This window comes from Anoplophora glabripennis, unplaced genomic scaffold, assembly GCF_000390285.2.
Source record: "Anoplophora glabripennis isolate ALB-LARVAE unplaced genomic scaffold, Agla_2.0 scaffold188, whole genome shotgun sequence".
In the NCBI taxonomy this organism is placed as follows: domain Eukaryota; kingdom Metazoa; phylum Arthropoda; class Insecta; order Coleoptera; family Cerambycidae; genus Anoplophora; species Anoplophora glabripennis.
Window position 1 is genome coordinate 804,320 of NW_019416300.1, and position 13,125 is coordinate 817,444.

Genomic DNA, 13,125 nt, shown 5'->3' on the forward strand with positions numbered 1-13,125 from the left:
TGGACAAAATTTTTAACAGTTGTTGCATCAGGTATGTCAAATTATTTTAATATTTAAAACCACAAATTAATTTTATTAATTAAGTTTTTGTCCGTTTTTATCACACTTTGCCGCCATGTTGATCGCATTGTACGAGGTCAGGTTTTACAGTGGACCAGTTTCCAGTGCCTTACAAAACTGTATTTTTAAATCATTTTCGAACTGCCCTTTTTGATTTACGACTTTTACAAAATTGTATTTGTAAGAGTCACCTGCACCATCCAAAAAAATTTTTTTGGATAAGTTCTGAATCACCCTGTATGTATGTATGTCGGAGGGGTGGTGGAAAAAGCAATTTTCCTTATTAGGGGCCTTATTACGCCCCTTGTACACCCTCCTTCATTACTCGAGTACTTTTCTTCAAACCATCCTATTTACTACACGGGTGGCTTGGTGGCAAAGTCTCGTACAATTTTTAATTGGTCTTGAGTTACACGCAGGCGGAAAGTGTTGAGCGACCCAGGTCTCTGGTAAGCTGCCACAGCCACGTCCACGAGCCTGCCTTAGGTCACCCATCCAAGTTCCAGCCTGCGTCCGTGATGCTTACCTCGGCCGATCGAACTCCATCGGCCAAGACACCCGGCTAGGCAGTTCCCTTGAACCCTGTATTTGCCACTCGAAGTTTTTTATTGTCTGATGCGAGAAATAAATATAAACTTATACTTAAAACCTATATTTTGTATTAAAAATAAGATCACATATTAAAGCATAAAATCTTTCACAGATAAAAATACAACAATAATTCCTAATACTTAATATGACGAGGAACCTGCATTGGCAGTGGCACTGGAATAACCTGAAAAAAAAATCGGATTAGTTTACCAATTGGCATTTTGAACAAATATTATGAAAAGGATGTTTTCTATTTTGTGTTACAAACCTTTTAAACTAAAATGTATACTTTAATAAAAAAAAATCACTATTTATTTCCTTTCCTCATTTTCTTTAAAAGATACACATTTTGTAATTTATTTCTGTTGTTGTTTATTATTTATATTTTCATTTTTATCTGTTTGATACTTTTAATTGTATTGTAATATTATCTTTAAATAAATAATCAAATTTCAACTCACTTGAAGCGCTTGAGTATGCGTTTGACTTGGAAAAAGATCCAGAACTCGCTCCGGACCCGGCAAAGGACCCAGATTTAGAGAACGACCCCGCAACGCCCTTGGATCCAAACACATTGTTGAACAAGTCCCCGAATCCGGCTCCAGAGCCAGCGGCGCTACCCGATGATGACAAAGCACCGTTTCCACTCCCACTTCCTCCTTTCACTCCCTGGTAACCGGAACCGCTGTGAGCACTGGATCCACTAAAAGCGAACCCTCCACCGAATCCGCTACCGAAGGGAATCCCGGTTCCGAAGGAACTGCCCCCTGCTCCGCTGCTAAAACCGTGGCCGAAATCGCCACCACTTCCAAACGCGCCCGAAGAGCTGCCTGCTCCTGCTCCTTGACTTCCGGATAGGCCTCCTGATCCTCCTTGACCTCCTGAACCACCATAAGATCCGCCGAATGAACCTGATGCTCCCTGGTGGCTTCCTGAAGCTCCATCAGATGAACCTGATCCTGCCGCGAAACCATTGCCTGACTTATCAGCACCTAGAAATAGTAAACCTGTACAGTACTACTCTACTCCAAGGAAATTCAATTCGTAGTACCCCATTTGGGGCATATTTCGTTATTATATATTATAACTATTATTATTATTAACTGTTTATATATTGTCTGTACCAACCTGAGCCAGCTCCGACACCTCCAGCACCGCCTATTCCGAAACTTCCAGTACTACCTCCTGTTGATCCACAGCCTTTTCCTCCTGCACATCCAACACCTGATCCGCTACCAGCTCCAGACCCGGCAGGGAAACCTGACCCTCCCTGACCACCATAAGAACCTCCCGATCCAACTGTACTTCCAGGAATATCGTTTCCAGAGGATATGGATCCGTCGGGTTTGAATATAGAGACTGATCCAGTGGCAAAGCCATTGTCTGACTTATCAGATCCTGAAAGATAGTACTAATTATTGCACTGCTTTAGGTGTACATATTTCAGAATGGAAATTTTAGCTGAATTAAAAAAAATAAGTAACAAAACTAAAAGAAGTGATATTCAACTTGCACGGAAATTCTAGTGAGAACGTTGATTCATAAAAAATATTCTTATGGGTATATCACTCAACCTATTTGTACCATACCTAGGAATTAAAATTATAACGGTGAATCATTAAATACTATAAACACCATAGAGGATATGATTAATGAATTTTCAGTGCCACTTTTGATAAGATGATTTCTCCAAATAATATTTCAAATATATCAGAAAGCAATCAATATTTGCACTTGTATTTTTCTTATTTGTTTTTCTATTTATTTTAATTACTTTATTTTACGTTTTCCATCCTATAGATAGCGTAAAATTAAATAAATAAATTATAGGTACTAACCTCCCCCAACTCCACTGCCTCCAGTACCACCAGCTCCAAAACTTCCACTACCACTTCCTGCTAATCCACAACCCTTTCCTCCTGCACATCCAATACCCGATCCACTTGGGCCACCACCTAATCCACTACCACTTCCAGACCCACCCTGACCTCCTGGACCACCATATGGACCACCCGATAAACCTTGTCCTCCCGAAGTACTTCCAGATATATCATTTCCAGAAGATATAGAGCCGTCTGGTTTAAATATGTTGACTGATCCAGTAGCAAAACCATCTCCTGATTTGTCAGATCCTACAATGTAGGAAAAACTATTGTAATACCCAACTTTGCTTATTTGATTATAAGTACTAACCTGCTCCTACTCCACTGCCTCCAATACCACCTGCTCCAAAGCTTCCACTACCGCTTCCTGCGGATCCACAACCCTTTCCTCCTGCACACCCAATACCCGATCCAGTTGGGCCACCACTTAATCCACTACCACTTCCAAACCCACTCTGACCTCCTGAGTAAGAACCACCGGATGAACCTTGTCCTCCAGATGTACTTCCAGGTATGTCATTTCCAGAAGATATAGAGCCGTCTGGTTTAAATATACTAACTGATCCAGTAGCAAAACCGTCCCCTGATTTGTCAGCTCCTACAATGTAGGAAAGACTATCGTAATACCCAACTTCATTTATTTGAATGTAAGTACTAACCTCCATTTATTCCGCTGCCTCCAGCACCACCTATTCCAAAACCTCCAGTACCACTTGGTCCTCCAGTCAATCCGCAGTTCTTTCCTCCTGCGCATCCAATACCTGACCCACTTGATCCGGTACCGAATCCGCTACCAGTACCAGATCCAAATGATGATCCAGATCCTTTCTGACCTCCTGAACCAGATGTGCCTGATGCTCCAAATGTGCTCTCAATAATGTCGTCTCCAGAAGATGTTGTTCCATCAGGTTTGAATATACTAACTGATCCAGTCGCAAAGCCATCTCCTGATTTATCAGAACCTAAAACAATTGTGTTTACGAAAGATAACACACTTTAGTATCGTTACTAACCAACTCCTATTCCACCTCCCACTCCGAGACCTCCTGCACTGCTAGGTTTTCCACCTGAACCACAGCTACCTCCCTTGGTACCCTTGGCGCATCCGCTTCCTAATCCACTACCAGCTCCAGAGGTAGTTAAAGTACCATAGGAACCACCAGATCCTCCAAAGGTACTATCAGCTCCAGACGTTGTTGAAGTAGTGTAAGAACTACCTGATGTTCCCGATCCAGATGTACTTCCGGCACCATCGTATCTTGGTGTTGTAGTAGATCCACCAATATAGACAGACCCGATAGTGAAGTCCTGACTTGCTCCACCAGATCCTGAACTGCTACCTGATCCTAGAGTTGTACCAACTTGAGACCCACTTCCAAATCCAATTCCTCCTGAAGGGGTAGAAGGACCTGCTGAGCCTGCAAAAAAGGTAATTGTAGTTTCAAAAGCTTTTGCTACCACCTACACTAAATTTAGTACTTACCTCCGTATGACGGAGATTGGGATCCGTCAATTGGAAGAACTCCAGTACCAGGTCCAAAATCGCCGCTATCTTTATCTGAGGGCCTTACTCCACTTCCAGTAGTGATAGGGCCGCTTGGCTTTTGCTGGGCAAACGATGGGAATTGTCCGGATCCTGGTTTATCGTAGAAACTGCCTGAAGTTAATGGTGAATCTTTGTCCTCTTTGCTAACAAAAACAAAACTTCCGCCGGGTCTTGTAGTAGTGAAGCTACCACCGATAGTAGAACCAGAGCTTCCGGAAGAAGTGGAAATACTAGAACCTGACGAGGTAGCACTACCGCTACCAGAAATGGAGCCAAGAGGTTTGCTGGTGAACGCTCCATCTACACTTGGGGTAGATCCAGAGAACTGACCTGTTTAATTAAAAGGATTATTAAAAATACGTTTTACAATTTTTCTTAAATAAAAAAGTTTCAATTTGAAATATCTAACCTGATGAGGTAGATGAATCCGCGTTGGCCTTGGCTCCTGCTTCTGCAGAACTGGTTGATCCAGAAATGCCGTAAACTGGTTTGCTGTCATGAATACTGCCACTTGGACCAGGGAAGGGACCATTACAACACCCGGCAGCGCCACTTGGTGTAGAACCGGAAGGTGAGGAAGGAACACCAGGTTTGCCACCACTTCCTGATGGGCCCGAGGAGGAGCCAGGATATGAACCAGAATATTTTCCTTAAAAGAGACAATTGTCAACATAAAATAATTCATTGCTGACCTTAAACATACCTGAGTCAGCTCCAGCATCGGCATTAGCATCTGCCCCAGCTGTAGATTGACCGCTTTGTCCGAAAGCGGGAGTTGGTGTTCCAGCGGAAGGTAAGCCAGAGCACAATTTAGTTTTCGTACCAGGAACATATTTGCAACCAGAACCAGCGGCCGGGAAAGGTCCGGATAAACCACCACTACCTGGAGATCCACTAGGACCAACATAAACTGGGACGCCAGTACTTCCAGGTGCGACAGGAGATCCACCAGGTAAAGGCCCAGTGCCAACACCAACGGGAATTATAGGACCAGGATGATAACCGACTCCAGATCCACCTGGTAAATGTCCTGTGCCTACAGTAACTGGGATTCCAGAACTGCCAGGTTGATAACCAGTTCCAGAGCCAATAGAAGATCCACCTGGCAAAGATCCAAAACCTACAGTAACAGGAACTCCAGAACCAGGATGATAACCAGTTCCAGGTCCTGTGCCTACGCTAACTGGAATTCCAGAACCACCAGGTCGATAACTAGTTCCAGAGCCGACAGAAGATCCACCTGGTAAAGGCCCAGGACCCACAGTAACTGGAATTCCAGAACCACCAGGTTGATAACCAGTTCCAGAGCCAATAGGAGATCCACCAGGTCCTACATTAACAGGGATTCCAGAACCACCAGGATGATAACCGCTGCCAGTAGATCCAGTTGATGAAGATCCAGGTATACATGAAGGCTTATGTCTCGCACCAGGTGTGTAACTACAAACAGGTCCAACTATAGGATGGCTGCTAGGGGCACCTGAGGTACCGCCGGCCGGTTTGCTGTCGTATATACTTCCACTTGGACCGGGTAAAGTTCCTACGAATGATCCTGATATACCAGAAGTACTTTGTGAACTAGAAGCTCCTGATTGAGTATAGTCGTACGATCCTCCTACCGTGTAGGTTCCGCCAGAAGGTGTAGTACCCGTTCCCGCTGAAGGTTTACTCGAGTATATACTGCCGGATGGCCCTGGAAGCGTACCGATCACGCTAGGAACTCCAACAGGTTCTAATGAAGGGGCTGAAGTTCCATGAATAAGAATTCCAGATGCAGGAGTAGTGCCGGTGACTGGCTTACTGTCGTATATACTACCAGATGATCCTGGAAGGGCTCCTATTACACCAGGAGCTTTAACTCCTGATGAACCTATAGTTCCAGGTAATGAAACTGCGCCAGTAGCTGGTTTACTGCTGAATATACTTCCAGAAGGTCCAGGTAGGGTGCCGATAACATTTGCGACTCCACTTGGTGTAACTCCATGTCCCGGAGATACGTAAGAACCCCCTGATGGACTTCCGGGAACAAAAGAACCGGTATTTGAAGAAGGTTTGCTGTCGTAAATAGTACCTTTGGAACCTGGCAGTTTGTGAATTAAACTAGACGATACAGTAACGCCAGGTTCGGGGATGCCGATTGGACTCCCTGTGGCTCCTGGTCCCGTTAACCAAGCTGGGTCAGGTCCGCCACCTCCGGCTGGGGCTGGTTTGGAATCGTAAATACTGCCCTTTGGACCAGGAAAAGGTCCTTTACAACAAGGTCCTTTGCCACCGGATACTGCGTTAGTGCTGCTTCCCGGATATCCTCCACTTGATGGCGTGTAAGCGAATCCTCCATAGTTTCCACTACCAGGGCTTGAATTACTTCCACTTTGAGTGAGGGAACTTCCACTGGGTCCACCTGAGATACCTCCAGGTTTATAAGAACCGATTCCCGATATCGTGTTGCTGCTACCGTCCAATTGAGGACCTGCAGAACCTCCAAAAGCGTCATACCTTCCATCGGTAGATCCTGGAATTAGAAATTTGCTTTAATAATAAACGGTATACTAATTTACAATACTAGAAACACAAAGAGAGACAAAGAACATATACAATACAATATATAAGGTAGAATATAAGCAACAAATAATTTTCTTTACCTGAGAGTTCGCCACTTGCACCAACTCCATGACTGGGTCCTCCTAGTGCTACCCCAATACCGCCACCGGTACCAGCGCCTGCATTAGCCTTTGATGCCGCTCCAGAGCCACCTCCAGCTCCCGATCCTGCTCCTCCTGCTCCCCCGCATCCTGTTCCGCCTAAAGTTCCACATCCTGCACCTCCTGATCCTGAATAAGCCCCAGTTCCAGACCCTGCTAGGGCCCCTGATCCCGCGAAAGCTCCCGATCCTGAGTGAGCTCCTGCTCCTGACCCAGCATGAGCTCCTGCTCCTGACCCAGCATGAGCTCCTGCTCCTGCAAAAGCACCGGCGCTAGCACTAGCTCCCGCTTTAGAACCGGAAAATGACCCAGCATTGGCCTCGGCCTTGGCGCTGGCGCTAGCAGAAGAGAACGATGAACTGCCTACATAGGGTCCGGTCTTTACAATGTCACCCAAGTCACCGGTGCTCGAAAAAGAATTATGACTGGAGCTGCTGTACGCTGTAACATGCCATTATGTTAATTATTACAATTTGCTCTGCTCATAAAAATTAATACTTCGTAAATATTTCTTATATACAGGGTGTCCCGAAATTCATGTGACAAAATTTGGTCACAGACAAATTTAGGGGACCCGTATTTTTTATTTTGGCCAAGTGGCAAAAAGTTACAGTCCCCTGAAGTCCACCCTTGAGAATAATTTTTTTTATATCTCGGAACCCTGTGTACTAGAATCACTGAATTTGGTACACATAAGTTTTAAGACATGTGGAATCTGATGGTGCTTCGTTTTTGGGGGGAATCCCCTTAAGACAATTTTTCGTAGGCCCCCTTGTCTTTGGAGTCAAAAAAATTTGATCGTATTGATCGTATATTTAAATTTCTTAAAAATTATCAGTCCACTAGAAAGCCATTAAATTTAGAAACTTTTTGTCTCTTTATACTTTTTTCGTAAAACGCAATGTTTTCGAGAAAAATGTCAAAATGTGATCGAATGCAAACAAATATCAAGAGACAAAAAAGTTTCTAAATTCAATGGCTTTCTAGCTAACTAATAATTTAAAAAAAAAATCAAATTAGCGACCATAAAACCCTTGTGTACCAAATTTAGTGATTTTCGTATAACATGGTTTTGAGATATAAAAAAGACTTCTAGGGGCAGATTTCAGGGGGTTGTAACTCCGAAAGAGGGGGCCAGTTGGCAAAAAGAAAAAATACGGGTCCCCTGAATTTGTCTTAAGAACCTATGACCAAATTTTGTTGCATGAATTTCGGGACACCCTGTAGAAGCAATATTTGTTATTACATTGAGAATCAGAAATTGTTCAACATATGTTTGTATTGTCAAAATGGTGGTCGCCTTTATTAAAGAATTGTTTCTAGTGTCTAGTGTTTAATAATGTACATATACCATACATTCAATGCGCTATCGGAAATTTGCAAAGATTTTGTTGAAAGAAAGTGAAAAATTGTGCAAAGTTGAACACGTGAAAAGCATTTATTAAAGTATTTTTAAGACATACTTCGCAGGAATAAATCTGTATGAGAACAAAAATATAATTTTTTAAGAATATTTTTATATTTGAGTCAGGATGGCTCAAATCTCAGATTAGTAGCTTCAACCATAAATTAACAAATGGTAAATACATTTTATTGAAATCAGCAAAATGAAAAAAATCTTTTTAATTTTTCGTGAGCGAACAATGAAAAGAAAAAAAATCTATTCTGTAAAACTAAAACATTAAACAAAATAAACTAAAAAAAGGGTGCTCAGAAAAAATCGGGTAACATTTCTAATTAAAAATCCTAAATCGTATCAACACATATATCAAAAACCAAAAGAATATACTTACATGAAGCTGATGAAGACGAATGTGAACTACCTGTAACGTATAATTCATAATTAATTTTATTTTGCCTAATTTCTATAATGAATACTGGATAATAGTTATTTATATACCAAGTCAGTAAAGTGATTCTGAGTGAGCAACAGGTGAGTTCGATAAAGACACTTTACTGACGTGGTGCATACAAAACTTTATCACCAGCCGTAAAAATTTATAATTAAAAAAAAATAGATATTATAACTCATCACATTTTATTATGACAAAGTAAACAGAAAAATAACAGCAAATACGTAACAAATCTACTTATTTTGTGTTAATAGGTATTAAACGTGAATTATCATTGATAATAATTTTGTTCTCAGTTTGATCTTCACCTAAAACCGTCCACGATTTTCGTTTTATTGAGCACAGATTTCTCAACACAAGATTCTGCAATCGTGTCGCTTTTCCACCTTCTATGACGTTTTAAATTTCCTTACTGCTATCTGCGTTTGCAAAGAGAATGGCGGACATGCGACGAAAACAATGTCCTCTAGATATAAAGTCAAGATTCTGGCAAATGCATATAGTTCACAATTTTGCTTGGTACTCTTCCAAAAGTATGGATTCCAACTGGCTGGAATGAGGACATTTACCACTGCTATAAGTTAGGAGAAATCGGTCGTGGGGCGTATGTTTAGGACGTAGAGTTAAAATTGTTAAAATATTCTACAGATTTTACTTTTCCTTCAAACTCTGAAGTGATCACAGATATTCGAGGCCTGTTGGTCTTTGTTTTAGTCACATGAACAACCAGAATTGTTTCTTTGTGCTCTATGTCACTTACTTTTAAGTTCAAAAGTTCTTCATTGCGTAAAGCCCCAGCAATGCCAAACACAACACAAATCTAAAATAATTACTACATTTATATCAAATTACTTTTGAAATGTTAGCATAAATTACCTTCATCATCAAGTAGATTTTCTCCGGTGCATTTAGTAAAAATTAAAAGTATTTCTTCTTGTGAAAAAGTTTTGGACTTTTTTGGAATATGATTTCTTCCTTTTAGTTTTAAAATAGCCGTAAGTTTTTTATATTTACTACAGAACAGAAAAAAATGTTTTTTAAAGATATCTTACAATCTAATACTTTTCCGATGCTATACCTATTTAAATTCAAATATCTGTAATTATAGATTTATGTTCTATTATTTGAATTAGTTATAATCAACCAGTTTTATTCACTAATGGGTAATAAAAAACCCAATATAACCAACAATCAGCTTTTAAATATTACATAAAAATATCATTAATCTTAAAATATGCAAATATTATTTGAACTTAATGACTTAAAAACGTTTTTATACGTATACGAAATAGGGTTTCTGATTTCTCGGCCTACTTTTTTCTCGGGTCTCGAGAATTCTCGATTAGGAATTCCCGGGAATTCTCGAATTCTTGAGAAATTTCTAAATCTTAAAGAAGTGATAATTTTGGTATTGCAATGCAATATAAACATGTTATTGTACTTAACAATCATCATTAACATTTATTATTTATTCAGTATTTTTATTAATTACTTATGTTTCTACTTCTACTAACAAAATTAAATTAAACTTTGAGTTTCTTTTTAAAAACCTTTAACTTGTTTTTTTATTAAACACTTTCAATATACTTATGTTTATTTGAATGTTTTTGAATCGTAGTTTTCTTCCAATAATAATTATTAATAATCATTAATCATACAGTCTTTTAATTAAATAAATAGTAAATAAGGAATTTAACCGAAGAAAAAAACAAACTTTAATTTAAAGATACAGAAGCGTTCTTCGTATTAATTTATCACTTATAATCACAATCTTTTAATTAACAAAACAAAAATAAAATAATCAACTAAAGGAACAGGAACAGAAATTTCTACACAGACTTATAACTAGGTACAGGGTGATTCACTATATTTTGACCCAACCTTTAACTTTTTTGTTTTAAGGGTTATAAAAAAATGTGAAATACAAAAGTTGCACGATTTTTTATGAAATTTTCGAATATGAAGTTCAAATCGGATGTTAACTTTGTTAATTTAAATGGAACACCCTGTATATTTTTACACATTTGGATAGAACGTTCCCTGTCGAGCACAGTCATATATAGTTTGTTGGGTCTATCTCTAACAATAAGCGAGGTAATATTAAAAAACGAAAAGAACGTTTTTTATTAAGAAAATAAAATATTTTGTAATTGTTGGACGTTTTTCGGGCATTTCTGATTACGTAAGGATTTAGATTTATTTGCAATATATTTTGACATATCGAACATTGATATAGTCCAAAATGGGTATAAGTATTTTAACTAAATCGCACTAATTAGTCCGTGAGGGGCTTATTTACTCATGGACAATGTTATATGGTAGGCCGTGACAGTGACAGGTAATATTATGACAACATTGTTATTGTTTGACAGTTTGTATTATTATTTATTTAAAATGGGTTACACAGAAGTAGAAAATTTAAATATTATAGGAATTAAGATAGAGTAGTTAAGATATTCTCCATAGTTTATTTTAATTCCTAATAATATAAACAACTTCATTTGTTTTTCTACTATCATTTCGAAAACTTCATAAAAAATCGTGCAACTTTTGTACTTCACATTTTTTTATAACTCTTAAAACAAAGAAGTTAAAGGGGGGTCAAAATATAGTGAATCACCCTGTTAAAATTAAATTAAAAAAATAAGAATCATCAAAGTAAACTAAAGCCTTAAAAACTTAAAATAAATAAATCATGAGCTGTTAGAGAAACCACTTTAACCGCTCAGTTATTTGTCGAGAAACGAATTGAACGCATGAACGAAACGAACTCCAGTCAAGAAGTTAAGACGCGCGTGATTTTTAAATTTTTCGATTTCTCGATACTTTTTTCTTGTCTCGAGTAAGGCCAGATTTCCCGGGAATTCTCGCTTCGAGAAGTCTCGACCAGAAACCGTAGTACGAAAACAAATAATGAATTTAATCCCAAACTCTGTCAAAATAAAAAAAGAATATCTAGTTTGATTTTCCAGAAAAAAAATAATATTTAGGGGACCTTTCGACTGTAAAAATTAATAAGCATTATATTACTTGTTACCTCGATAACCTACTAAATTTATTAGAATAAGTTGGCCTTTAACCTACGTGTATTTTCTTGGAAATTCCAATTCCTTTCTTGGAACAGGGAGTAAACAACCTTGTCGAACGGTTGGCGTTAGCGCTCTATCAATAATCTACCGAAAGTTATGTCATTGTCTAGATAATTAGCTTTATACATTCAAAGAGTGTCTTAATCATTTTCAAACCGACGATAATGGGGTATGCTGGAAAATTCCACTCCAATAGTTCAACGATTATAACAAAATCAATTCCATATAACGAGCAGAACACTCCTTTACACCTCCACAGTGACTAATATCACCGTGTAAATCAAGTTGACTAATATGTATTCAACAGTTTGCTCTCAGGGCGGGCACCCACCATCAATTGTTTCGTAAGATGTGACGGTCAGGTTGTAATAATTTATCGGACTAAATTAAAATGGATGGCAAGATTCGTCAAGTACGCACGTCGCATTGTTTAGTCCATTGAAATGAAGGCTGAACCTCCATTTTTTCCTCTGTCGATCAAACCTGGGCGCAAATATGTTTTCGACCCTCAGGAATCCGAATCCGAAAATTTTTGACCTAGGTGGTCAGGAAAGGGGTCAAAAGGTCAAAAAACCGTAAAAATAAGCTTTTTCGCAAATATCTCGTAAACTACGGCAAGTAGCAAAAAAATAATTGCACCATCGTGTTCCCAGGGAAATTTTACATCGATTTCATGCTATTGCTTATTAAAATTAAATAAATTTATGTCATGTTTTGGACAATTACTAAGCAATAGAGGGGAAGTGTATATCTCCGGCGGTGAAACGTATTTGGGGAGTAGTAGAGCGCGCGCGCTACATGTATCGGCTGACTCGCACTTGACAGCTCTAGCAGGTGTGTCTCTTTGGAATATAATGCGATTTCAAATATAATTAGCCTGCAGTTGTAGTGTATTTTTTTTTGCTACTTTAATTTTTAAATGGAAAACCAAAAATATTACTAATGATTAATGAATGAACAGAAAAAAAATTTTTAGAATGAAATATTGCAAAAATGAAATATACATATAATATTTCTACAGGGTGTTCTGTGTCGAAAAAGATTACTTTTTCTTTATATAAACGAGGGTCCAAAAATTCTTCCTAAATTTACCATAACTTTTTTGTGCCTTGACTTTTTTTAACTTTTGAAAAGTATGAAATTTCATATTTTTTTATTAAAAAAAGGTACTCTTGGTTCATATTGGTAGAATGTTCCATTTTTGTGTAAAATCCGTTTAAAAATAATGTTATATGTGTTAATCATCGGGAATTGAAATTGTCAATATCGCAGATTTTGAATAACAAATATGCGTTTGACGTTATTTGCATTGACAGTTCAGTTATTTAGTTTTTGTGAATTGTTATCTTCATAAAAATTCTCGAATCTTTAGTAAATGATTATTTGACAAAGTAAAAAAAA

General features: G+C 38.5%; 1 protein-coding gene across 2 annotated transcripts in view; it reads right to left on the reverse strand.

Annotated features, from left to right (window-relative positions):
* Nucleotides 1-696: 696 nt before the first annotated feature.
* The window catches only part of LOC108906020 (fibroin heavy chain-like), a 19,487-nt gene continuing 7,058 nt past the window's right edge, over nucleotides 697-13,125 (reverse strand). Inside the window, exons 3-14 of one of the 2 annotated variants that reach the window (XM_018709154.1) lie at nucleotides 8,576-8,605; nucleotides 6,723-7,223; nucleotides 4,784-6,592; nucleotides 4,490-4,729; nucleotides 4,018-4,410; nucleotides 3,548-3,952; nucleotides 3,194-3,496; nucleotides 2,962-3,132; nucleotides 2,490-2,606; nucleotides 1,780-2,049; nucleotides 1,113-1,643; nucleotides 697-835 (exon numbers count right to left, since the gene is read on the reverse strand). In XM_018709154.1, the coding sequence (XP_018564670.1) occupies nucleotides 792-835; nucleotides 1,113-1,643; nucleotides 1,780-2,049; nucleotides 2,490-2,606; nucleotides 2,962-3,132; nucleotides 3,194-3,496; nucleotides 3,548-3,952; nucleotides 4,018-4,410; nucleotides 4,490-4,729; nucleotides 4,784-6,592; nucleotides 6,723-7,223; nucleotides 8,576-8,605 (4,814 nt within the window). In that variant the 3' untranslated portion in view covers nucleotides 697-791. Of the gene's footprint in view, nucleotides 836-1,112; nucleotides 1,644-1,779; nucleotides 2,050-2,489; nucleotides 2,784-2,844; nucleotides 3,133-3,193; nucleotides 3,497-3,547; nucleotides 3,953-4,017; nucleotides 4,411-4,489; nucleotides 4,730-4,783; nucleotides 6,593-6,722; nucleotides 7,224-8,575; nucleotides 8,606-13,125 lie in introns of both variants that reach the window. The other variant, XM_018709153.1, reaches the window with a different exon arrangement.